At 47.5% G+C, this 27,503-nt stretch overlaps 1 protein-coding gene across 1 annotated transcript in view; it reads right to left on the bottom strand.

Annotated features, from left to right (window-relative positions):
- LOC311128588 (uncharacterized protein) overlaps nt 1-26,841 on the bottom strand; it is a gene marked incomplete at both ends in the record, with an annotated part of 168,940 nt that extends 142,099 nt beyond the window's left edge. The window contains 6 exons of the mRNA XM_084160775.1: nt 21,625-21,784; nt 21,942-22,441; nt 22,879-23,060; nt 23,327-23,513; nt 23,615-23,912; nt 25,940-26,841. Coding sequence (XP_084016901.1) covers nt 21,625-21,784; nt 21,942-22,441; nt 22,879-23,060; nt 23,327-23,513; nt 23,615-23,912; nt 25,940-26,841 — 2,229 coding nt within the window. The remainder of the gene's footprint in view (nt 1-21,624; nt 21,785-21,941; nt 22,442-22,878; nt 23,061-23,326; nt 23,514-23,614; nt 23,913-25,939) is intronic.
- Nucleotides 26,842-27,503: the final 662 nt, after the last annotated feature.

Here is a 27,503-nt window from a genome sequence, read left to right as displayed (position 1 = left end):
TTCAAAGTACTTCATGGCTACAGACGTGAGTGCTACGGGTCGGTAGTCATTTAGGCAGGTTATCTTAGTGTCCTTGGGCACAGGGACTATGGTGGTCTGCTTGAAACATGTTGGTATTACAGACTCAGTCAGGGATATGTTGAAAATGTCAGTGAAGACACTTGCCAGTTGGTCAGCGCATACTCGGAGTACACGTCCTGGTAATCCGTCTGGCCCTGCGGCCTTGTGAATGTTGACCTGCTTAAAAGTCTTACTCACATCGGCTACGGAGAGCGTGATCACATAGTCATCCGGAACAGCTGATGCTCTCATGCATGCCTCAGTGTTGTTTGCCTCGAAGCGAGCATAGAAGTGATTTAGCTCATCTGGTAGGCTTATGTCAATGGGCAGGTCGCGGTTGTGCTTCCCTTTGTAGTCTGTAATAGTTTTCAAGCCCTGCCACATCCGACGAGCGTCAGAGCCGGTGTAGTACGATTCAATCTTAGTCCTGTATTGACTCTTTGCCTGTTTGATGGTTCGTCGGAGGGCACAGCGGGATTTCTTATAAGTGTCCGGGTTAGAGTCCCGCTCCTTGAAAGCAGCAGCTCTACCCTTTAGCTCAGTGCAGATGTTGCCTGTAATCCATGACTTCTGGTTGGGGTATGTACGTACGGTCACTGTGGGGACGACGTCATTGATGCACTTATTGATGAAGCCAGTGACTGATGTGGTGTACTCCTCAATGCTATCTGAAGAATCCCGGAACATATTCCAATCTGTGCTAGCAAAACAGTCCTGTAGCTTAGCATCTGCGTCATCTGACCACTTTTTTTATTAACCGAGTCACTGGTGCTTCCTGCTTTAGTTTTTGCTTATAAGCAGGAATCAGGAGGATAGAGTTATGGTCAAATTTGCCAAATGGAGGGCGAGGGAGAGCATTGTATGCGTCTCTGTGTGTGGAGTAAAGGTGGTCTAGAGTTTTTTTTCCTCTGGTTGCACATTTAACATACTGGTAGAAATTAGGTAGAATGGATTTAAATTTCCCTGCATTAAAGTCCCCGGCCACTAGGAGCGCTGCCTCTGGATGAGCGTTTTCCTGTTTACTTATGACCTTATACAGCTCATTGAGTGCAATCTTAGTTCCAGCATCGGTTTGTGGTGGTAGATAGACAGCTACGAAAAATATAGTAAATAGTGTGGTCTACAGCTTATCATGAGACCCTCTACCTCCGACGAGCAAAACCTTGAGACTTCCTTAGTGTTAGATTCATCTGGCTAAGACACCTTAGTTTTAAGTCATGAAAAAGAGGTGTCCCACTTTAGTGGTAGTTCCTTGCCTGTATTCGTTCACCCCTACACACAGGGTTGTCGAGCACCCCAAAAATATAAGGGGGCACAAAGTAAGTGTGGATGGCTGAAAGGTTAGGCCCCCCCGTAAGTTGGAGAATTTTGCTTTTTTCAAACACATGAAACTGATTTTTCCTACAATCTAGAGCCACGATCATTATGCTTAATTCTATGTAAAAAATATGTATATATTTCTGCATATCTAAGCATACCTCTTGAGCTGTCTGCATCCTCCTGACTGGAGGTTCTTATTTTTAAAGAAAATAAATATGCATCTCTGCTAGGGCTGTCGTGGTCAGGAAATGTAGTCAGCCGGTGATTGTCAAGCAAATAACTGCCGGTCTCACGGTAATTGACCGTTAATTAACATAAATACATTTAGCATCTCCAAGCCATTTTAAAATATCTAATAAATCCATGTAATATAGCCTACACCTTCACAATAAATCCATTATTTATGTTAGACAGGTCTAAAGAAGCATGATATGAAGAAAATGTAGTCTATTTCAGAAGAAAATAATAGCATACTCTGAGTTGTCCTTATGTTAGGTCCTGATGTGGCTATGCCAAATGGCTTTGGGCTACGCTAGTTAATTTAGCAGACAAGATTTGCTTATAATTCCGTGGCATTATTTTATATTATTTTATAGTGTGAAGAATAAAATTGAACAAAGATGAATAAAATATAAATATTTTTTGAGGGAGTGCACACATTCTGTGTTGAGCGGTTAACAAAAAAATAGGTACTCCTATATGCTTAATGTAGAATTCTTAATGGAATTTTAGTTGTTCTACAAACGTGGGGCTAATTGTTTTGATTTTTAATACATTGTGAGGCTGCATGATGAGAATCTAATGATGATTTGAAAAAAGTTGCTTGAAAGGCATGAGCGCTGCTTTGTTTTTTGCGCAGGCTTTACACACTCCAATAGTCTCTCATTCACCATTTGACAAGCACTTGATAATGCCTCGAATTTCCCGGCGGCATCCCCTTTGTGGCCATAATGCACCCTAAAAAAATCCATGCCTTTTGCGGCCCGGAGTTCTGCATTGTGCCCTTCATGTGATCGGGTCTTTCTCACAGGCTATAAGTGAAGACAGTCATATTGGTGACGCAACTGCGCGCGACCTTATCCAATTCAGAAAAAGCACTAGCCTATGTCAATCTACTATCCCCCACAGTACAAAAGTCGACCTATTCTATTCTGTGCAATAAATAAATATTCCAAACATTGTCTGGGACAGTTGTTGGATGCGATAGATCCCAAATTAATGCAACCACTAGCATCAAAAAATATTTTTAATGCAATGTGGCTGACGTAACAGATCAGAACGTTTAGCTTTCTTCACATTATAAGCGCAGCAATGCGCACATGGTAGTAGGCTATAAGCGCAAATGTTCCATTCAGCGGAAAATACCATCATCAAAAGTGACCACAAATGCAATTATGCATGTAATGCTTTTATTATAAAGGTGCATTTTTATGGTGAAAATTATCTTCCCCAAACTTGAAACTCACATGCTGCTTAGATAAGCCAGGTAGGCTCTACACCCCTTGTAAAGCAGATTAATGTGCTTAATTTTAAGAAATTATTTAGGGCTAGGCTACATGAGGTGTGCGACAATGATTTGAAAAAGTCGCAAAAGAAAGGCATTGTTTCTTATTCTGGGCATCATTCACAAGTGATAATATATAATTCACAAGTGATAGGCTAATATTGTCACCCATCAGACTATTCTTGATTTAATCTTGTCTTTACATATTGTCACACCTCCTCCCGTTGCTCCCCTCCGGCGCTCTGATTCGCCGGTCTACTGAGCCACCGGTCTGAGCGCACCACCTCGGCAACACCGGAATGGAAATCCAACACACCCTAATCACCTCCAGCGCACCTGCACCTCATCATCTCATCACCACCCCTATATAGCCCTGGACTGTTTAGTATTGTGTTGTGTGTGATTGTTAGTGTCTTGTCGAATACTCGCTCTTTGTTGTTCTCTTGCTCAGTGTTAAGTAAACCTTTACATTGTTGATTCCTGCATCTGCGTCCTGCCTCTTCGGATCCTCAGTACGTCACGTCACGTCACCCCTTCACCGGATCGTCTTGACATTGCCCTGGCTCAGACTACACAACCCCACCATCAATTGGATAACCAAGAGGATCACAGCCTGGTCCCCCTCATGCCGGAGGACCTGCCTGCCGGTGGTTTGTTGTTCCACGTTAGTGGAGAGTCCGGAGTCCGCCCTCCAGCCCAACATTCCATGTGAGTACGCAGATCTCTCCGATGTCTTCTCTGCCTCCAAGGCAAAGTGTCTCTCTCCTCACAGGCCCTGAGACTGTGCCATTGACCTGCTGGAGGGACAACACCCCCCAAGAGTCGCATTTACTCCCTTTCCAGAGCGGAGACTGAGGCCATGGAGAAGTATGTGGCGGAGACCCTGAAACGGGTTCATGAGACGCTCTACCTCTCCTGCCTCCACCAGCTTCTTCTTCGTGGCCAAAAAGGACTGAGACCGTGCATTGACTACCGGGGGCTGAACGCAGTCACCACCAAGTACCGGTACCCCCTCCCTCTGGTTCCGTCGGCCATCGAGCAGCTGCGAGGGGCCCGGTACTTTACCAATTTGGACCTGAGGATTGCTTACAACCTGATCCGAATCCGGGAAGGAGACGAGTGGAAGACGGCATTCAGCACTACCTCAGGCCACTATGAATACTGCGTCATGCCTTACGACCTCGCCAACGCACCTTCTGTGTTCCAGTCCTTCGTCAATGACGTGTTCCGAGACATGCTGAGTAGACAGGTGGTGGTGTACATCGACGATATCCTGATCTACTCGGCTACGTTCGAGGAGCACGTCAGAGACGTCAGAGCGGTCTTACTCCGCCTCCGGGAACATGGCCTGTTGGTGGAATTCGCATTTATCCCCCTTTACCAACAGGCCATCTCCTTCCTGGGATAGAGGATCAGTCCTCAGGGGGTGTTCATGGAAAGAGTGAAGACGGACGCCGTCAGGTTATGGCCAGTCCCCACCACCATCAAGGGCCTACAGAGCTTCTACCGGCGTTTCATCAGGTCCTTCAGCTCCATAGCCACCCCGCTCACCTCTCTGCTTAAGGGGGCCCTCAGAAGCTGGCCTGGAACCCTGAGGCTGACGCTTTCTTCAAGAGGCTGAAGGAGAGGTTCACCACAGCGCCCCTCCTAAAACACCCAGATCCAGCTTGTCCTTTCATCCTGGAGGTGGACGCATCTGAGAAGGGCGTGGGTGGGGTCCTCTCCCAGCGGCAAGGTAAGCCAGAGAAAATGTATCCCTGTGCCTTTTTCTCGAAAAACCTTACCCCCGCAGTGAGGAACTATGGAGTTGGTGACAGGGAGCTGTTGGCGGTGGCTGGAGGGCGCAGTCCATCCATTCCGGATTCTCACTGACCACCGGAATTTGGAGCACATAGGAGCAGCAAAACTTATTAACTCTCGTCAAGCCAGGTGGGCCCAATTTCTTACTCGCTTTCAGTTTATTCTGTCCTACCGCCCAGGATCCCAGAATGTGAAATCCGACGCACACTCTAGGATGCACCATACCAGAGAACGGAAGGATCTGGGGGGTCCTATCCTGCCTCCGTCTCTCATCGTGGCACCTGTCGTTTGGGATGTGGACGAAGATATCCGCCTGGCGGCTCAGGAGGACCCAGCGCCTGCCAACTCCCCTCCGGGCACGTGTACTCACTCACTCACGTCATTTAGCAGACGCTCTTATCCAGAGCGACTTACAGAAGCAATTAAGGTTAAGTGCCTTGCTTAAGGGCACATCGACAGATTTTTCACCTAGTCGGCTCGGGGATTAGAACCAGCGACCTTTCGGTTACTGGCACAACGCTCTTACCCACTAAGCTACCTGTCGCTCCTAAAAATAATGTATTTTTCATACTGGCCCCCCGTGGGAATCGAACCCACAACCCTGACGTTGCAAACACCATGCTCTACCAACTGAGCTACATCCCTGCCAGCCATTCCCTCCCCTACCCTGGACGACGCTGGGCCAATTATGCGCCGCCCCATGGGTGTCCCGGTCGCGGCCGGCTACGACAGAGCCTGGATTCGAACCAGGATCTCTAGTGGCACAGCCTTAGACCACTGCGCCACTCGGGAGTCTGTATGTACCCACCAGGCTCCGTGACCGCCTGCTGATCTGGACGCACACCACCCTTACGGCAGGGCACTCCGGTAGGACGCGCACCGTACATTCTCTCTCACAAAAATACTGGTGGCCCACCTTGGCTACTGATGTCTCCCGCTATATTAACTCCTGTTCCATATGTACCCAAACGAAGACATCTCAGAACGCTCCGGCAGGCAGACTAGTTCCTCTCCCAGTGCCTCAGCGACCTTGGTCACACCTGTCCATAGACTTTGTCACTGACCTCCCACGTTCTGATGGCTTCACCACGGTCCTGGTGGTCGTAGATCGGTTCTCCAAATCATACAGTTTTTTTGCCACTAACTGGTCTTCCTTCTGCTCTCCAGGTTGCTGAGGTCCTGTTCCAACAGGTTTTCCGGCATTATGGACATCGTCTCAGACCGTGGTCCCCAATTCACCTCCTGAGTGTGGAAGGCTTTCCTGGAGATCATTGGGGCCACGGCCAGCCTCACTTCCGGGTATAGGCCTCAGTCGAATGGGCAGGTGGAGCGAATGAACCAGGAGCTGGGGAGGTTTCTTCGTTGCCACTGTCAGGACCGGCAGGGTGAGTGGGTGGGGTTTCTTCCCTGGGCAGAATATGCCCAGAACTCCCTCGTTCACTCCTCTACGGGGCTCACTCCCTTCCAGTGCATCCTGGGGTACCAGCCGGCCCTGGCCCCTTGGACATCCAGCCAGACCGATGCGCCCGCTGTCGGCGAGTGGTTCCGCAGGGCCGGACAGGTCTGGGACGCCGCCCATGTCCATCTCCAGAGGGCCATTCGTCGGCAGAAGGACCAAGCCGGCCGCCACCGCAGTGAGGCCCCCGTATTCCAGCCTGGTGATCGTGTCTGGCTGTCCACTAAAAACCTCCCTCTCCACCTGCCCTGCAAGAAACTGAGCCCCCGGTTTGTGAGGCCGTTCAAGGTCCTCCGGTGGATAAATTAGGTACCGGCTGCTCCTTTCCCCTCACTACTGTGTCTCACCCACTTTTCATGTGTCTCTCCTCAGGCCGGTGGTTCCTGGTCCTCTGGCGGATGCCGTCCCCTCCGCCCCTGGACATTGACAGGAGTCCGGCGTATGCGGTGTGGGACCTGCTGGACTCCAGGTTCCGTGGTGGACGGCTCCGTTACCTGGTGGACTGGGAGGGGTATGGTCCTGAGGAGAGGAGCTGGGTTCCGGCTGGGGACGTTCTGGACCCCAACCTAATTCGGGACTTCCACCGTCGCCACCCTGACCGGCCCGCTCCTCGTCCTCGAGGTCGTCCTCCTGGCCGGCGACGTCCTGCGTCCGGGGAGTGGGGAGGGGGGTACTGTCACATCTCCTGCTGTTGCTCCCCTCCGGTGCTCTGATTCGCCGGTCTACTGAGCCACCGGTCTGAGCGCACCACCTCGGCAACACCGGAATGGAAACCCAACGCACCCTAATCACCTCCAGCACACCTGCACCTCATCATCTCATCACCACCCCTATATAGCCCTGGACTGTTCAGTGTTGTGTTGTGTGTGACTGTTAGTGTCTTGTCGTGTACTTGCTCTTTGTTGTTCTCTTGCTCAGTGTTAAGCAAACCTTTACATTGTTGATTCCTGCGTCTGCGTCCTGCCTCTTCATATGCGCAGTACTCGTCACACATATACCAAATAATATATGTGTGAAATTTGTTTTGATTTAGAATGGACCATTATTATGCACCTGTATCGAAACAGGGGCAGCGGGAAAACATACATGTCGTCTATGCACTGAAATAGCGAATGGAGGACGCTTTTCCCCGTGGTTTATTTTCATGCCAGTCAAGTAGGCTATACTCCTGTTGTAAATATAAGCAATGTGCTCAATATTAGGAAAGTTGAGAAATAAATATAGTTGGTCTAGCCTATAGAAAGCTGATGGGGTCCTCATCTTTTTATTAGCGGCCACCACTCTGTTTTCTCACGCAATTGCATAGCCTATAGAAATGTTGCGCAACATGAGCTCATGGCCTCTCATGAAGTGTTTGATTAGATTTTCGAATACATTTGCATTGATGTCAGAGTGATTAGAGGGACAATAGAGTGCTGAGTACCAGGCAGTTAGCAAGTTTGGTAGGCTACTAATGACCAGCAGCAGCATCAGAGCTTGGAGAAGCCTAATTACATGTGGAATTTGACTGCCTTCATGACTCGTGACCGCCGGTGTGGCGGTAATACAGTCACCGCAACAGCCCTAATCTATGCTACATTTAGTTATTATTTGCTTTTCTGAAGTCTACAAACCTTGCCAGCAGGCATGCCAGCTAAGATAGTAAGACAAGCTAGCTACTCATAACTTGATTGATAGCCTGAAATGGTTTCTTGCTAGCTAGTTATGAGGTTGGGAGATTGGGAACCTATTTAGGCTAACTAAAGCCAACTTCATAAAATTGCTAATTGGCTTTTTTTTAAAACAGGACAAATCTGAGGGTGCACGTGACCCTGTGCCCCCTATGGGCATGACGCCTCTGCCTACACACCTCTCGCTTACACACGTACACGTGCGCACGCACGCACACACACACACACACACACACACACACACACACACACACACACACACACACACACAGCCCATTAAAGGTCCAATGCAGACGTTTTTATCTCAATATCAAATAATTTCTGGGTAACAATTAAGTACATTACTGGTCAAAAGGTCTGGGTAACAATTAAGTACATTAATGGTCAAAAGAAACAAAAATGTATAATTTAACTAGGACTGGGAGTGGTCTGAGTGGGGAGTGGAAAACTAGCTGTTATATGCAAAGAGGTTTGGAACTCTCTTTCTTACTGGTCTATAAAAAATATACCGCCTGGTTATGTCACCAGGCAGGCTAAAACTCCATCCCACCAACACAGCTTGAATTTTCAGGTGGTCTTTTCTAACAGCTCTTACAAAAAAGGGCATTATCATCATTTTCACAATTTCACAATATTATTCCAACCTCATAGTGTGGAAATACATATATTACAGGAAAATAAAGTTTTTTTACTGCACTGTTCTGTTGATAACTTCTAGCAACCTCACAGATGTTTTCACCTTCATTCGTCTACCCTCTCTCTCACACTTTCTTTGTCTCTCTTTTGCTGTTGGACACAAATGGGTCAGAGGCAACTGGTTGATGGAAATGGGAATTTTAGCAGGTCAATGGGGAAATAAGGAAAGATTAATGAAAAAATGGTGGGCCAACACGGTCTGGAGTGAAGGAGGAGACGCGCTGGACAACTACGGGTGTTCGCTCGGGCTGTCTTCGATCACCCCCCCCCCCCGACGTTGGTGATCGGGAGCTGTTGGCTGTGGTCAGAGCCCTGACCACATGGAGGCACTGGCTCGAGGGGTCGAAACACCCTTTCCTCGTCTGGACTGTAACCTGGAGCACATCCGGGCAGCGAGGAGGCTGAACCCTCGCCAGGCCAGGTGGGCCTTATTCTTCACCCGGTTTGATTTCACGTTGTCATACATACCAGGTACTAGGAACGTGAAGGCAGACATGCTGTCACGGCTGTACGACACAGAGGAGAGGCCCATAGACAACACCCCAATACTCCCGGCCTCCCGCATTGTGGCGCCGGTAGTGTGGCGGTGGATGCGGACATAGAGCGGGCGTTACACACAGAGCCGTCTCCACCTCAGTGCCCAGCTGGCCTGCGGTACGTGCCGTCTCTCGTCCATGACCGTCTTATCTATTGGGCACACACGTCTCCCTCCTCTGGTCATCCAGGTATCGGTCGTACAGTGCGCTGTCTGATCGGGAAGTTCTGGTGGCCTACCTTGGCTAAGGACATGAGGGTGTATGTCTCGTCCTGCTCGGTGTGCGCCCAGAGTAAGGCACCTAGGCACCTCCCAGCGGGTAAGTTACATCCCTTACCAGTTCCACAACGGCCATGGTCCCACTTGTCTATTGACTTCCTAACCAATCTTCTTCTCTCTCAGGGTAACACTACCATCCTGGTCATTGTGGACCACTTTTCTAAAGCCTGCCGCCTCCTTCCTCTGCCCAGTCTCCCAACAGCTCTGCAAACTGCGGAGGCTCTGTTTACTCATGTCTTCCGGCACTACGGGGTGCCAGAGGACATTGTGTCTGACCGGGGTCCCCAGTTTACGTCCAGGGTCTGGAAGGCGTTCATGGAACATCTGGGGGTCTCTGTCAGCCTGACCTCTGGGTTTCACCCCGAGTCTAATGGGCAGGTGGAACGGGTGAATCAGGATGTGGGTAGGTTCCTGCGGTCCTACTACCAGGACCGGCCAGGGGAATGGTCGGTGTTCTTGCCATGGGCCGAATATGCCCAGAACTCTCTCCGCCACTCCTCCACTAACCTAACTCCCTTTCAATGTGTCTTAGGGTATCAGCCGGTTCTGGCACCGTGGCATTAGAGTACTGTCACGACTTCCTCCGAAGCTGCCTTCTCTCCTTGTTTGGGCAGGCTTCTGCGTTTGTCGTCACCAGCCTTCTAGCCACTGCCACTCCTCATCTCATCATTCCATTGGTTTTGTCTTGTTTATTACACACACCTGGTTCATATCTCCTCATTAGTACCTGTATAAGTGTTCCCTTTGCCCCCCTGTCTTTGTGTGTGATTAGTTATTGTGGAGGTGACTCTAGCTCGGTGGAGCTACTTTGTATTTTGTATCGCCGGGATATTCACCCGTGTGCCTTGTTTTTCTACAGTGCGCCGTATTTCCCGCACTGGAGTGTTTTACCGCTGTGTTCCTGAATAAACCATATATTCTGTGATTTACCATCCTGCGCCTGACTCCGTCCAAAATCACCCATTACACTAGGCCACTCAGGAACATTCAATGTCATCTTGGTAAGCAACACTGGTGTATATTTGGCCTTGTGTTTTAGGTTATTGTCCTGCTAAAAGGCAGTGGTGTAAAGTACTTAAGTAAAAATACTTTAAAGTACTACTTAAGTACTTTTTTGGGTATCTGTACTTTACTTTACTATTTATATTTTTGACAACATTTACTTTACTACATTCCTAAAGAAAATAATGTAATTTTTATCCATACATTTTCCCTGACACCCAAAAGCACTCGTTACATTTAGAATGCTTAGCAGGACAGGAACATGGTCCAATTCACACACATCAAGAGAACATCCCTGTCACGCTCTGGCTCCGGGACTGTGTATTTTGAGCCAGGGTGTGTTCATTTGGTTGTGTTGTATTTGGTTGTGTTTCATTGTTTGGTCGTGTGACTCCCAATCAGTGGTAACGAGTGTCAGCTGTCGGCTCGTTATCTCTGATTGGGAGCCATATTTAAACTGTCAGTGTTCACCTTAGTGTTGTGGGTTTTTGTTCCTTGTCAGTCATTGTAACGGAGGACTTCACGTTTCGTCATTGTTTGTTGTTTTCGTGTTTAGGCTTTAATTTAATAAAGTCATGTTCACCTTCAACGCTGCGCATTGGTCCTCCTCATTAGACGATCGTGACAGAAAAACCCACCAAGATGGGACCAAGCAGCGTGTCCAGGAGCCGTCGCCAGGGAGATCCCTCACAGATCTCCTTCGCCTCCTGGACTGGGTCAAGCCGAGTGAGGAGGAGAAGGGCTTGACACTATGGCAGAAGGGCGAGAGGCTGGCGAGGGATATGGAGACCTGGTCCACGGGTAGGAGAGACGGCCCGAAAATTTTTAGGGGGGGGCTCACGACGTCGGACCAGCAGGAGGCCGCGATAGAGCGGCCCAGTGGGTTGCCGGAGAAGGCCGCCGGGTTACGGGGGCCACTGGTCGAAGAGGGGATGGAGGAAGTAGAGGCACGGTGAGAGGTACTGGCGTGTGTTGCCAGTCCGGTCCGGCCCGTTCCAGATCCCGGTGTAGGACCAGTGGTGTGTGTCCCCAGTACAGTCCGGCCCATCCAAGCTTCCCGCACCAAGCCAGTGGTGTGCGTCGTCAGCCCGGCTCTGCCCGTGCCTGCTCTCCGCATCAAGCCTGTGGTGCGTCTCGTCAGCCCGGCTCTGCCCGTTCCTGCTCTCCGCACCAGGTCTGTGGTGCACGTCGCCAGCCCAGTCCGGCCCATTCCTGCTACTCGCAACAAGCCAAGGGTGCGAGTCGTCAGCCGGATTCAGCCCATTCCTGCTACTCGCACCAAGCCAAGGGTGTGCGAGTCGTCAGCCGGATTCAGCCCATTCCTGCTACTCGCACCAAGCCAAGGGTGCGAGTCGTCAGCCGGATTCAGCCCATTCCTGCTACTCGCACCAAGCCAAGGGTGCGAGTCGTCAGCCGGATTCAGCCCATTCCTGCTACTCGCACCAAGCCAAGGGTGCGAGTCGTCAGCCGGATTCAGCCCATTCCTGCTACTCGCACCAAGCCAAGGGTGCGAGTCGTCAGCCGGATTCAGCCCATTCCTGCTACTCGCACCAAGCCAGGGATGCGAGTCTTCAGCCTGGTGAGGCCTGTTCCGGCTCCACGCACCATGCAAAGGGTGCGTATCGTCTGCCAGGTCCGGTCCATTCCTGCCTCACGCGCCAAGCCAGGGGTGCGCGTCGGCAGTCCTGATCCAGCTAACTGGGTCAGATCGGACTGGGGACACTGCGGGGGGATTGTAGTAGGGTGGTGGTCAAGCCCGGAGCCGGAGCCGCCTCCGAGGAGCAATACCCACCCAGCCCTTCCCTATTTGGGGTGTAGGCGCGGTCGGAGTCCGCGCCTTTAGGGGGGGGTACTGTCACGCTCTGGCTCCGGGACTGTGTATTTTGAGCCAGGGTGTGTTCATTTGGTTGTGTTGTATTTGGTTGTGTTTCATTGTTTGGTCGTGTGACTCCCAATCAGTGGTAACGAGTGTCAGCTGTCGGCTCGTTATCTCTGATTGGGAGCCATATTTAAACTGTCAGTGTTCACCTTAGTGTTGTGGGTTTTTGTTCCTTGTCAGTCATTGTAACGGAGGACTTCACGTTTCGTCATTGTTTGTTGTTTTCGTGTTTAGGCTTTAATTTAATAAAGTCATGTTCACCTTCAACGCTGCGCATTGGTCCTCCTCATTAGACGATCGTGACAATCCCTGGTCATCCCTACTTCCTCTGATGTGGCAGACTCACCAAACACAAATGCTTTGTTTGTAAATTATGTCTGAGTGTTGGAGTGTGCCCCTGGCTATCCATAAAAAAATTTTAAACAAGAAAATAGTGCTGTCTGGTTTGCTTAATATAGTGAATATGAAATGATTTATACTTTTACTTTTGTTACTTAAGTATATTTTAGCAATTACATTTACCTTTGATACTTAAGTATATTTAAAACCAACTACTTTTAGACTTTTACTCAAGTAGTATTTTACTGGGTGACTTTCACTTTTACTTGAGTCATTTTCTATTAAGGTATCTTTACTTTTACTCAAGTATGACAATTGGGTACTTTTCTCACCACTGCTAAAAGGTGAATTTCTCTCCCAGTGTCTTTTAGAAAGCAGACTGAATCAGGTTTTCCTCTAGGATTTTGCCTGTGCTTAGCTTTACTTTAGTGCCTTATTGCAAACAGGATGCATGTTTTGGAATAGGTGCCCTTATTTGCGAGTCATTGGAAAACCTCCATAGTCATTCAAAAATCATGTTAAACACTATTATTTCTCACAAAGTGAGTCCATGAAACGTATTATGTAACATGTGAAGCACATTTTTACTCCTGAACTAATTTAGGCTTGCCATAACAAATGGGTTGAATACCTATTGACTTAAGACATTTCTGCTTTTCATTTGTAATTAATTTGTAAAAATTTCAAGAACATATTTCCACTTTGACATAATGGGATATTGTATGTAGGCCAGTGACACAAAATCTAAATTTAATCAATTTTAAATTCAGGCTGTAACAGAACAACATGTGGAAAAAGTCAAGGGGCGTGAATACCTTCTGAAGGCACTGTAATTCAGTTAGGTACACCCCTTCCCCACGATAGAACATACAGAGAATTCCTTCAGTATAAAAACATTATAGCCAGGGTTGGGGTCAACTCCATTTCGAATCAGTCCTCAAACTCTTGAATTGTACAATCCTCATAGAAAACATTCAGCACTCTGAATGTATTAATTGGATATCAAGTAACCCATTACATTCTAAATCTGGAATGAAGTATTTAATAAATAAATTAAATACATTACAAATACAAAAAGGAGTATGTCATGTCAGGGGCTTGAAATTATTTATTTGGTATGAGGGTAAGGCATCAGAAAGTGGATATCTGGACTGCAATGAACAGTTTTGTGTAGCTGTACATCAGTATAATTTTTTTCTCATTATGGAGCAAGAGCGCAGCCCTGTGGTAAGATATGAAAAGTAATATTTTCATAATATTGAGAGAGAAACATGAATATGGTTGCTCCCTCTGTGCACTTTTATTTATAAATGAGACCTCAAACCTAAACCCAAACTGTAATGAGTGAAGATTTTGATGTTGCAAATAAGGAACATGTTTTTGATAGTAAGATAGTCAACTTGGAGACGTCACTGAAAGAGAAAACATCTAACTCTGATGAAGTTCTCTTTCTAGCTTCTGGTCATTGTCCTTCTGATTTGTTGATAACAGGATCTAAAAAAACACACACAGTATTTGAATGGGAAGCATTCATTGTAAACAGTAGGTAATCCCGCTTACTTTAACATTAAAAACATACTGTACCTTTTGGGAAAAGCAACTTGGTCCGTCGCGTGTGTCCGTTTCGGCAGAGTTGTTTTTCCTCCTGCACACTGTTCGACACACACACTTCATTTTTAATAGTATATTGGTAGAGAAACAACATATTTATAATTTGAAATAAGTGCAATAATATAATTACAATACAGTTGTGCATTGACAAATAGACAAGTAACAATTACATTAGATACATTTGGCTTACAGGTCATAGATGTCTGAGTTTGTGAGGTCCTGCCAGTCTCTCCAGACGAAGTAGGCTGTGCAACCTTTCTCCTTACAGGGGGTGTGGACATGTTGGCATAGGCCAGGCCACTGTCTAGACAGCACCACTAGCATACATCACCGTCAGGAAGAGATCCCAAGAACGACGGAACTCTGCTGGCAAAAGAGAAATATGCTGATGTCAATGAGATGAAATTGTTTACAACACATTAGTGACTACTTTTTAATATTCTGGATTGTGTATGTGTGCCATTCAGAGGGTGAATGGGCAAGACAAAATATTTAAGTGCCTTTGAATGGGGTATGGTAGTAGGTGCCAGGCACACCGGTTTGAGTGTGTCAAGAACTGCAAGGCTGCTGGGTTTTTCACGCTCAACAGTTTCCTGTGTGTATCAAGAATGGTCCATCACCCAAAGGACATCCAGCCAACTTGACACAACTGTGGGAAGCATTGGAGTCAACATGGGCCAGCATCCCTGTGGAACGCTTTCGACACCTTGTAGAGTCCATGCCCCGACGAATTGAGGCTGTTCTGAGGGCAAAAGGGGGTGCAACTCAATATTAGTAAGGTGTTCCTAATTCCCTCTTTCTGCAAGTGTTGGATTTTCACCCACAGCGGCTAATCCACCAGCCATTCTGATCTTAACTCCAACCTGCCGATGTCCACAGATTAACCCATCTTTCCCAGTATAATGCCATTTTTCATTTCGCAATACATCCCTCCATTTTACTGGGATGTCTTACGAGGGTCCTGAACCTCCCTATTTGTAACACTTCTACCGATGTTGCCCTAAAATAAATACTTTACCCAAGAGTATAATGATATTTCCCATTGATTGATCATGTTTTTTCAGATCCCCTAGCAATACAGTTTGAAGGTCCATCTGAACCCTGATATTATGAGATAACCATTCCTGGACCTGACTCCAAAAGCAAGCCACCGATGGACAGTACCAGAAAAATATGCTGTATTGATTCTGTTTCCTCGTGGCAGTCTGCACAAGTCTTTCTCTCTCTCCCTCTCTTTCTCTGTGATAGGAGCTGGGTCGGATCTGTAAGTCAGGCTCCTTCATGACCAGTATCTGTGATGATCTACTGGCGCTGGCAACACCATACAGGAAGGTTCACTATATATACAAAAGTATGTGGACACCCCTTCAAATTAATGGATTTGGCTATTTCAGCCACACCCGTTGCTGACAGGTGTATAAAATCGAGCACACAGCCATGCAATCTCCAAAGACAAACATTGGCAGTAGAATGGCCTTACTGAAGAGCTCAGTGACTTTCAACTTGTCACCGTCGTAGGATGTCACCTTTCCAACAAGTCAGTTCTTTAAATATCTGCCCTGCTAGAGCTGCCCCAGTCAACTGTAAGTGCTGTTATTATGAAGTGGAAACGTCTAGGAGCGACAACAGCTCGGCTGCGAAGAGGTAGGCCATTCAAACTCTCAGAATGGGACCGGCGAGTGCTGAAGGGTGTAGCGGTAAAAATGATCTGTCCTCGGTTGTAACACTCACTACAGAGTTCCAAACTGCCTCTGGAAGCAATGTCAGCACAAGAAGCACAAAGCAAGGTCCATACAGAAATGGTTTGTCAAGATCGGTGTGGAAGAACTTGATTGGCCTGCACAGAGCCCTGACCTCAACCCCATCGAACACCTTTGGGATGAATTGGAATGCACTCTGCGAGCAAGGCCTAATCGCCCAACATTAGTGCCCAACCTCACTAATGCTCTTGTGGCTGAATGGAAGCAAGTCCCCGCAGCAATGTTCCAACATCTAGTGGAAAGTCTTCCCAGAAGAGTGGAAGATAATTATAGCAGCAAAGGGGGGACCAACTCCATATTAATGCCCATGACTTTGGAATTAGATGTTCGACGAGCAGGTGTCCACATACTTTTGGTCATGTAGTGTCTGACGACTGACATGTTTGGCAAGGTAGCCCCAGCACCACCAAACAAAATGTTGATAGGTACAGTATCTGTATTGGCTGTGAATGACAATAAAAGATGAAAGACGTGTAATATTTGCACATTGTTATATTAGCAAAACACTGATTCTACAGTATTATGTGAAGGATGGTTTATTCTACATGGAACTGTTACACTTCAAGGTTATCAAAACACTTTCTTTAGAATATCTACATGAGTTTAGCAATTGCATTCTTCTCATATTACTCTGTAGGCTACTCAGTATGAGAAGAGTGCCATCTCCCGCATTTGAATTCCATGCTGTCACAGTCACTAGCCCATTTAAGCTTAATATCCTTGTCATCTATCGCCCTCCAGGTTCCCTTGGAGAGTTCATCAATGAGCTTGACGCCTTGATAAGTTCCTTTCCTGAGGATGGCTCACCCCTCACAGTTTTGGGGGATTTCAACCTCCCTATGTCCACATTTGACTCATTTCTCTCTGCCTCCTTCTTTCCACTCCTCTCCTCTTTTGACCTCACCCTCTCACCGTCCCCCCCTACTCACAAGGCAGGCAATACGCTTGACCTCATCTTCACTAGATGCTGCTCCTCTACTAATCTCACTGCAACTCCCCTCCATGTCTCCGACCACTACTTTGTTTCCTTTTCTCTCTCGCTCTCCTCCCACACTACTCACTCTGCCCCTACACAGATGGTAATGCGCCGCCGCAACCTTCGCTCTCTCTCTCCCACTACTCTCTCCTCTTCCATCCTATCATCTCTTCCCTCTGCTCAATCCTTCTCCCTCCAATCTCCTGATTCTGCCTCCTCAACCCTCCTCTCCTCCCTTTCTGCATCCTTTGACTCTCTGTGTCCCCTATCCTCCCGGCCGGCTCGGTCCTCCCCTCCAGCTCCGTGGCTTGATGACTCATTGCGAGCTCACAGAACTGAGCTCCGGGCAGCGGAGCGGAAATGGAAGAAAACTAAACTCCCTGCCGACCTGGCATCTTTTCACTCCCTCCTCTCTACATTTTCTTCATCTGTTTCTGCTGCTAAGGCCACCTTCTACCACTCTAAATTCCAAGCATCTGCCTCTAACCCTAGGAAGCTCTTTGCCACATTTTCCTCCCTCCTGAATCCTCCCCCCCCCCCCCCCCCCTCCTCTCTCTCTGTGGATGACTTCGTCAACCACTTTGAAAAGAAGGTTGACGACATCCGATCCTCGTTTGTTAAGTCTAATGACACTGCTGGTCCTGCTCACACTGCCCTACCCTATGCTTTGACTTCTTTCTCCCCTCTCTCTCCAGATAAAATCCTGCGACTTGTGACTGCAGGCCGCCCAACAACCTGCCCGCTTGACCCCATCCCCTCCTCCCTTCTCCAGACCATCTCCGGTGACCTTCTCCCCTACCTCACCTCGCTGATCAACTCATCCTTGACCGCTGGCCATGTCCCTTCCGTCTTCAAGAGAGCGAGAGTTGCTCCCCTTCTCAAAAAACCAACACTCGACCCCACTGATGTCAACAACTACAGACCAGTATCCCTTCTTTCTTTTCTTTCCAAAACTATTGAGCGTGCCGTCTTTAGCCAACTCTCTTGCTATCTCTCTCAGAATGACCTTCTTGATCCAAACCAATCAGGTTTCAGGACTGGTCATTCAACTGAGACTGCTCTTCTCTGTGTCACGGAGACTCTCCGCACTGCTAAAGCTAACTCTCTCTCCTCTGCTCTTGTCCTTCTAGACCTGTCTGCTGCCTTTGATACTGTGAACCATCAGATCCTCCTCTCCACCCTCTCCGAGCTGGGCATCTCCGGCGCGGCTCACTCCTGGATTGCGTCCTACCTGACCGGTCGCTCCTACCAAGTGGCGTGGCGAGAAGCTGTCTCCGCACCACGTGCTCTCACCACTGGTGTCCCCCAGGGCTCAGTTCTAGGCCCTCTCCTTTTCTCCCTATACACCAAGTCACTTGGCTCTGTCATATCCTCACACGGCCTCTCCTATCATTGCTACGCTGACGATACACAACTAATCTTCTCCTTTCCCCCTTCTGATAACCAGGTGGCGAATCGCATCTCTGCATGTCTGGCAGACATATCAGTATGGATGACGGATCACCACCTCAAGCTGAACCCTGGCAAGACGGAGCTGCTCTTCCTCCCGGGGAAGGACTGCCCGTTCCATGATCTCGCCATCACGGCTGACAACTCCGTTGTGTCCTCCTCCCAGAGTGCGAAGAGCCTTGGCGTGACCCTGGACAACACCCTGTCGTTCTCCGCTAACATCAAGGCGGTGACCCGCTCCTGCAGGTTCATGCTCTACAACATTCGGAGAGTACGACCCTGCCTTACACAGGAAGCGGCACAGGTCCTAATCCAGGCACTTGTCATCTCCCGTCTGGATTACTGCAACTCGCTGTTGGCTGGCCTCCCTGCATGTGCCATTAAACCCCTACAACTCATCCAGAATGCCGCAGCCCGTCTGGTGTTCAACCTTCCCAAGTTCTCTCACGTCACCCCCCTCCTCCGCACACTCCACTGGCTTCCAGTTGAAGCTCGCATCCGTTACAAGACCATGGTGCTTGCCTTTGGAGCAGCGAGGGGAACGGCACCTCTGTACCTTCGGGCTCTGATCAGTCCCTACACCCAAACGAGGGCATTGCGTTCATCCACCTCTGGCCTGCTGGCTCCCCTTCCTCTGCGGAAGCATAGTTCCCGCTCAGCCCAGTCAAAACTGTTCGCTGCTCTGGCACCCCAATGGTGGAACAAGCTCCCTCACGACGCCAGGACAGCGGAGTCACTCACCACCTTCCGGAGACATTTGAAACCCCACCTCTTTAAGGAATACCTGGGATAGGATAAAGCAATCCTTCTACCCCCCCCCCCACACACACAGCGGAGTCGCTCACCACCTTCCGGAGACATTTGAAACCCCACCTCTTTAAGGAATACCTGGGATAGGATAAAGTAATCCTTCTACCCCCCCCCCCCCCCCCCCCCACCCCACAGCGGAGTCACTCACCACCTTCCGGAGACATTTGAAACCCCACCTCTTTAAGGAATACCTGGGATAGGATAAAGTAATCCTTCTACCCCCACCCCCCCCCCCCCCCACCCCACAGCGGAGTCACTCACCACCTTCCGGAGACATTTGATACCCCACCTCTTTAAGGAATACCTGGGATAGGATAAAGTAATCCTTCTACCCCCCCCCCCCCCCCCCCCACCCCACAGCGGAGTCTCTCACCACCTTCCGGAGACATTTGAAACCCCACCTCTTTAAGGAATACCTGGGATAGGATAAAGTAATCCTTCTACCCCCCCCCCACCCCCCCCCCCCCCCCTCACACACAGCGGAGTCGCTCACCACCTTCCGGAGACATTTGAAACCCCACCTCTTTAAGGAATACCTGGGATAGGATAAAGTAATCCTTCTACCCCCCCCCCCCCCCCACCCCACAGCGGAGTCACTCACCACCTTCCGGAGACATTTGATACCCCACCTCTTTAAGGAATACCTGGGATAGGATAAAGTAATCCTTCAACCCCCCCCCCCCCCCCCCCCCACCCCACAGCGGAGTCACTCACCACCTTCCGGAGACATTTGAAACCCCACCTCTTTAAGGAATACCTGGGATAGGATAAAGTAATCCTTCTACCCCCCCCCCCCCCCCCCCCCCCCCCCTCACACACAGCGGAGTCGCTCACCACCTTCCGGAGACATTTGAAACCCCACCTCTTTAAGGAATACCTGGGATAGGATAAAGTAATCCTTCTACCCCCCCCCCCCCCAAAATAGGATAAAGTAATCCTTCTACCCCCCCCCCCCCCCAAAAAAAAATCCCACTGGCTATAGGGTGAATGCATCAATTTGTGAGTCGCTCTGGACTAGAGCGTCTGCTAAATGACGTAAATGTGCCCTTGAGCAAGGCACTTAACACTAATTGCTCCTGTAAGTCGCTCTGGATAAGAGCGTCTGCTAAATGACTAAAATGTAAATGTAAATGTAAATGGAGTGTCATGCACTCCACCCCTCCTGCCACCTGACTGCACATGTTCATAACCTGTAATACATTACACAGATGGAAGGGTCTTCATTACTCTCTGGAAACTTGAAGACAGAACCTCACCCAGAGAGCTGTGCATGTCAGTGTGTTAGACAGCCAAATCCTTACATTTTGGCAAATAGACCATAGAAATAGAAATGCCATTCTAGTTCTGGTTACACAGCTGAAGTTGTACTCTACACACAACAGATGTTGATTTGTTAGGTAAAGTGTAGGCATACTGTCTTTATAAGAACATCAATATAATATTTACAGCAGGAACTGTTTTGTCTTTGTAAAACGAACACATCCATCGATTTTTTGTTGATGTACTACTGTATGTACACTCAAGCTGGGCGATGTTTGTGCAATGTCCACATGTAGCCAACACCTGTAGGGATATTAGTTCTGGTATTTGTCTCCCGGGAATGATCTAACAGTGGACATTAGGAGAGACGAGACAAAACTAGCCAGTTATAGAATATTGGGTTGTAGAACAGCTAAACTGACTGAAGACCGCGGGAATTCAACTCGCAGTAGTTGATATCGTTTCCATGGTAACATGAATTTACGTTGAAACTAAGTTACAAGCTACTTTCGTAGCAAGGCGTTGTAGAACGAGTGTCTTATGAAACACATTCCATACACTGGCGCTTGCTATCTTCCCATAACTGATTTGACAGAGAAATATCAGCTAGATAGGATAGCCAGCTGCAGCTATCACCAAGCTATGCTAGGTAGCTGCCCTCAGCTTGGCTAAACACAAGGTAAGCGCAACCTTTGGCCTACACATAGAACTGAATTAGCTGACTATCTTGAGATGGCGAGTCAGTTGGGAGGGGAGAAGTCCTCAACTTCAAAACTTTGTTCTCTCCATAGCAAAGCTAGCTTAGTTTACCTTGCTGTACACACTACTGCGCTTGTTTATTGTGCTTGAATGGCAAAGACACACCCAAAGCACACCCACATCAAACCACACCCCCAAGACAACTCTTATTTGCCTTCAGCCATTTCTTAATGAGCATGGATTAAAACAAGGCCAAATCAGGAAGCGCAGTCGCCCTTCAAACATATATTTTTCAGTTTCAGAATGTTTGAAGACATCTTCAAAGTGTTGCAAAAGACGGTTCGGGAAATGTTTCTGAACACCAAGTATGGGAAAAAAATGTTCAACCAAAAGTGATCAGCTGGGCGCTAGATAGACCAAGGTCCTTACGAGCACTTTTCTTACTATGCAGACATTGATTGAATTTACCCCATATTCTCATTAATTTGCCTCTCCAGATGAAATAGATGAATAGCATACTGTACCGCTGGTCTCAGGTCTCTTGCAGCGGATCTGTATGTATGGATCTCCATCTTTATTGTTCTCTCTCATCAGCACCAGTTTGTCTCCAGAGCTGAGCAGGCAGTGGTCCTTCCCTATCCAGTGAGTCTGGTACAGGGAGCACGTCTTGATGATCAGCCTGAAATACAAATAAAATACATTTCCTAAATAACCACATATTTTATTTGTAATACCAATATAAACAGAACATAAATATTTATTTTGGAAAATGTGTGACAATTAAAGTGAAACATCAGAGCAGTGAAATGGTAGACTACTGTAGATTCCAATGCTACCTGTGGAAGAAGCCATGAGGGACCTCAGGTAGAAAGTAGACATAGACATTTATATCGTCCAGCTTGTCTTCTCCCCACATCTGCACCACCATTCGATTGTCCTGCAGGTAGCTGGGGAAGAGACAAGCTCCGTCCGGATCACCCCTGGCCAAGTTGGATGACTTCCACTGCTTCTCCCCGGGTTTGAACTCCGGGGCTGCCGGGTTCAGGGGACTACCCACCTTAGCCGGGAGACAGACCTCAAAGTGCTGCAGGAGGCTGAGTAGGGTCCCCTCCTTAGTCTTACTCCCCACCACCTCCTCCACCAGGTCTTCATCGTCCAGCCCCAGCCGCCTCAGTTCTCTGCGTACCAGGATCCGTGTGGCCGCGTTATGCAGGGTGCCCTTCTCCCTGAAGTCATCCACCCACGTGCCCCGGTGGACCAACAGGTTGCCCTCTTGCCGCAGCGCGTCTCTGGGGATGGCCTCCAGCTGCTTGACCAGGTCGTGTCTCACGATGGTCTGGGTTGGGAGAAAGGAGAGACGTTGGTTATAGGAGTACGGTGTCCATATTAGGACAGCAGTCAGAGTGACTCTGACGCAACTTTCATGGACATATGATGTCCTAATATGGACACCGTACTGGAGAAGACTTTAAAGACAACACCGTAATTCAAATAGAATACAGCATATTCTCTTTGCTACTTAATTGTGCTCACTACTCAAAACACACCTAACCTGATCCTGGAGAGCTACAGGGACAGGAAATACTGGATCTTGCTCTAGCCCAGCACAAAAGTACCTGATTCAACTAATTGAGCGTATAAATTATTAGGTGGTCAGTAGATTTTTTTAATTCTGGGCTGTAGCAAAAGCCTCCACACCCCTGTAGCTCTCCTGGACCAGGTGTCGTTGATCACTAATTTAAAGGTTTTCCTTCTGTCACCCTCAGGTCTCACCTTGAAGAGTGAGATGAGGAAAGATGGCTGAACGAACACCCTGTCCTTCAGAGCAGGGATCTCCTCATACCACACGATGATGCCGATACGATGGAGGTAACGTAGGATGGAGTGGACGTTCTCCTCGCCCAACTCAAGGTGCGGAATGAGGTCACTCAGAAGGTCATCAAAATAAACTATTCCTGATGTTAAGGAAAAGAGATGTCTGATTAGAGTAATGTGACCGAGTTATAATACCTCATTGTGTCCATATTAGGACAACCACAGTTTCAGACTGTCCTAACATGGACAGATGTCAGAATTGATAATAGCGTTATTAAAAATGTAATTAACAGGGTTGAAGTTGATTTAATTTCAATTCAGTAATTTGAGAAAGTGAATTATATAAAATTACAACTCAAGAGCCTTTAACTTTCAAATTGTCCGTTTTTTATTTGAAATAACTTACCGTGTTGAGCTATTTGGTTTTGTCCCACCAGGTCATGAATGGCTAACTCAACTTCTTTGTAGCTTTTGGGCAGGGTCCTTTCAGCACATGGGAATGTATCCTTTGTTAAGATATGCCTCACAATGTGCTCCTTGAGCTTGACAATATCCTCATGCTTAGTGCAGTCAATAGGTACAAGTTCCAGGACCTGCAAACACATTAGAAACCAATGAATATACTCGCAGATCAAACCGTAGGCCATTTCAAAGAGCAAACACTCTTTACAAAACTCAAATTAGGACACAATACCTGTAAATTATAGTCCATAAGCCGGTCAAGTTCGCTCATCTGTTCAGAAAACAGAGAGGGGTCTGCATTGTCCTTCAGGTTCTTCTGCTGTAGTTGTAAAACCTCCTTCCTTTCTTCGAGCATGACTCGAACATTCTCCTCGATGTGTCTCTTCTTCTCCCTCACCTCGTCTTGGTCTTGGCACTGGTCACAGTGAGTTCCAACCAGTAAGACCACAGAGGCAGGGACGCGAAGCTGGATGTTATTGATCCAGAAACACACCTTCTCTTTGTAAGACTGAGGATCTTCCATGTTGTAGCTGAGACATTACAATGATACATTTTGACATGTAAGGCAAGGTCATGCCCAAGTCAGTAAAACCAACAAACTATACAGTTGAAGTCGTAAGTTTACATACACTTAGGTTGGAGTCATTAAAACTCGTTTTTCAACCACTCCACAAATTTCTTGTTAACAAACTATAGTTTTGGCAAGTCGGTTAGGACATCTACTTTGTGCATGACACAAGTAATTTTTCCAACAATTGTTTACAGACAGATCATTTCACTTATAATTCACTGTCTCACAATTCCAGTGGGTCAGAAGTTTACATACACTAAGTTGACTGTGCCTTTAAACAGCATGGAAAATTCCAGAAAATTATGTCATGGCTTTAGAAGCTTCTGATAGGCTAATTGACATAATTTGAGTCAATTTGAGGTGTACCTGTGGATGTATTTCAAGGCCTACATTCAAACTCAGTGCCTCTTTGCTTGACATCATGGGAAAATCAAAAGAAATCAGCCAAGCCCTCAGAAAAAAAATGGTAGACCTCCACAAGTCTGGTTCATCCTTGGGAGCAATTTACAAACGCCTGAAGGTACCACATTCATCTGTACAAACAATAATATGCAAGTATAAACACCATGGGACCACGCAGCCGTCATATCGCTCAGGAAGGAGACGCGTTCTGTCTCCTAGAGATGAACGTACTTTGGTGCGAAAAGTGCAAATAAATCCCAGAACAACAGCAAAGGATCTTGTGAAGATGCTGGAGGAAACAGGTACACAAGTATCTATATCCACAATAAAACGAGTCCTATATCGACACAACCTGAAAGGCCGTCAGCAAGGAAGAAGCCACTGCTCCAAAACCACCATAAAAAAGCCAGACTACGGTTTGCAACTGCACATGGGGACAAAGATTGTACTTTTTGGAGAAATGTCCTCTGGTCTGATGAAACAAAAATATAACTGTTTGGTCCTCTGTAGCTCAATTGGTAGAGCATGGCGCTTGTAATGCCAGGGTAGTAGGTTCAATCCCCGGGACCACCCATACGTAAAAATGTATGCGCACATGACTGTAAGTCGCATTGGATAAAAGCATCTGCTAAATGGCATATGATTATTATTATATAATGACCATCGTTATGTTTGGAGGAAAAAGGGGGTGTGCTTGCAAGCCGAAGAGCACCATCCCAACCGTGAAGCACGGGGGTGGCAGCATCATGCTGTGGGGGTGCTTTGTTGCAGGAGGGACTGGTGCACTTCACAAAATAGATGGCATCATGAGGAAGGAAAATTATGTGGATATATTGAAGCAACATCTCAAGACATCAGTCAGGAAGTTAAAGCTTGGTCGCAAATGGGTCTTCCAAATGGACAATGACCCCAAGCATACTTCCAAAGTTGTGGCAAAATGGCTTAAGGACAACAAACTCAAGGTATTGGAGTGGCCATCACAAAGCCCTGACCTCAATCCTATAGAAAATGTGTGGGCAGAACTTAAAAAGCGTGTGCGAGCAAGGAGGCCTACAAACCTGATTCAGTTACACCAGCTCTGTCAGGAGGAATGGGCCTAAATTCACCCAACTTATTGTGTGAAGCTTGTGGAAGGCTACCCCAAACGTTTGACCCAAGTTAAACAATTGAAAGGCAATGCTACCAAATACTAATTGAGTGTATGTAAACTTCTGACCCACTGAGAATGTGATGAAAGAAATAAAAGCTGAAATAAATCATTCTCTCTACTATTATTCTGACATTTCACATTCTTAAAATAAAGTGGTGATCCTAACTGACCTAAAACAGGGAATTTTTACTAGGATTAAAATGTCAGGAATTGTGAAAAACTGAGTTTAAATGTATTTGGCTAAGGTGTATGTAAACTTCCGACTGTATGTATCAATATACTGTACTATCAATTAAACATTATCAATGATCTTCGAAACTATCTGTTAATTAAAATATTAGAAGAATGTAAAAGACTAATGTTAAATTACAAATGTCAGTTTCCCACAAATTAACACTAATTGCACAGTGATCTCCCTCAACTGATATGTTTACCTGGCCAAATCAATAGCGAGGATAACGAGGGCTCTGGGGGTGATGAAGACATGATGTGTCAGGTAGTATTCTTCCTGCCCTGCGAAGTCCCAGAATAGGAACCGGACCCCCTCCATATCCATCTCACTGATCTCTATCCCCTCCGTTCTGTCCTCCTCCTCTACCCTCACGGGCCCACTCTTCTTCAAGCTGCGACACAGCGTGGACTTCCCAGCCATGGAGGAACCCAGGAACATGGTCTTGACTGTCCAGGCCGTGGTGTGCATGTCAGGGCCTTCCTCCTCCATCATGGCGAAGTAGCTCTGAATGTCCCTCACCCCTCCGTCACACACCTCCTCTGGGGGGGTCCTCAGCGGGTTCCCCGTGGCCTTGAACAGGGTCAGCTCCGAGTTCCCTTTCTGGAACAGCTGGGCTGGAAGTTCAGTCAGGCTATTCCGTTCTACTAACAGCTCCTTGAGTTTAGGTAGCCCCACCAGTGCCTGGAGGTCCTTCAGGCAGTTATTGGACAGGTTGAGGTAGCTGAGGCTGTGGTATTGACTCAGGTCCACTGGGAGTTTGGGCAGACGGTTGGTGCTGAGTTTGAGGAACTGTAGCTTCCCCAGATGAGGGAAGATGTCTTCAGGGATGACCTTGATGTTGTTCTGGTTCATGTAGAGCCGCTTCAGAAGTTTCAAAGATCTGATCTCCAGGGGAAAGTCCACCAGCTCATTCCTGGAGAGGTTGAGCTCTCTCAGGTGGACCAGGTTGGAGATCCCAGAGAGCTGTCTCAGTTTGTTCCTCTGGAGGTCCAACCTTCTGGCCTCCTCAGCCTGCTCCAGGAGACTCTGAGGGAGGGACTTCAGTTTTTTACCAGATAGGACCCAATCTTTCTTACTCTGCCCAGTACCTAAAATGACATACATGTTAGGGAGACCTTGCCAAGAAGGCATCTCCTTCTCATTGTTAAAACAGTATATATTCAGGACAAACAATGAAATGTTGTTATATTGAAGAGTTGCACTTAATACACTTTTCTAATCTAATCTGTAATCTATCCACATTGAAAACAGATTATGTAAGGCCACAACAGCATCAACATCTATGAAGTCTCCTATCAACAGTAGTTACAAGACTGAATTAATGTGTGAGGTTTCCACACAAACAAATAAGGAGAAAATGTATGACTCATTGATTTACAAAACAATAGGAATACCTTCCTAATATTGAGTTGCACCCCCTTTTGCCCTCAGAACAGCCTCAATTTGTCGGGGCATGGACTCTACAAGGTGTTGAAAGCGTTCCACAGGGATGCTGGCCCATGTTGACTCCAATGCGTCCTACAGTTGTGTCAAGTTGGATGGACGTCCTTTGGGTGGTGGACCATTCTTTATACTCACAGTAAACTGTTGAGCGTGAAAAACCCAGCAGCGTTGCAGTTATTGACACACTCAAACCAGTGGGTCTGGCACCTACTACCATAAAAGTTAAAAGCCATTTAAATATTTTGTTTTGTCCATTCACCCTCTGAATGGCACACATACACAATCCATGTCTCAATTGTCTTAAGGTTTAAAAATCCTTCTTC

Source organism: Coregonus lavaretus, assembly GCF_964263955.1.
Source record: "Coregonus lavaretus genome assembly, chromosome: 4".
Taxonomy (NCBI): domain Eukaryota; kingdom Metazoa; phylum Chordata; class Actinopteri; order Salmoniformes; family Salmonidae; genus Coregonus; species Coregonus lavaretus.
Note: the sequence above shows the minus strand (reverse complement) of the source record. Positions and strands in the feature narration are given on the sequence as shown.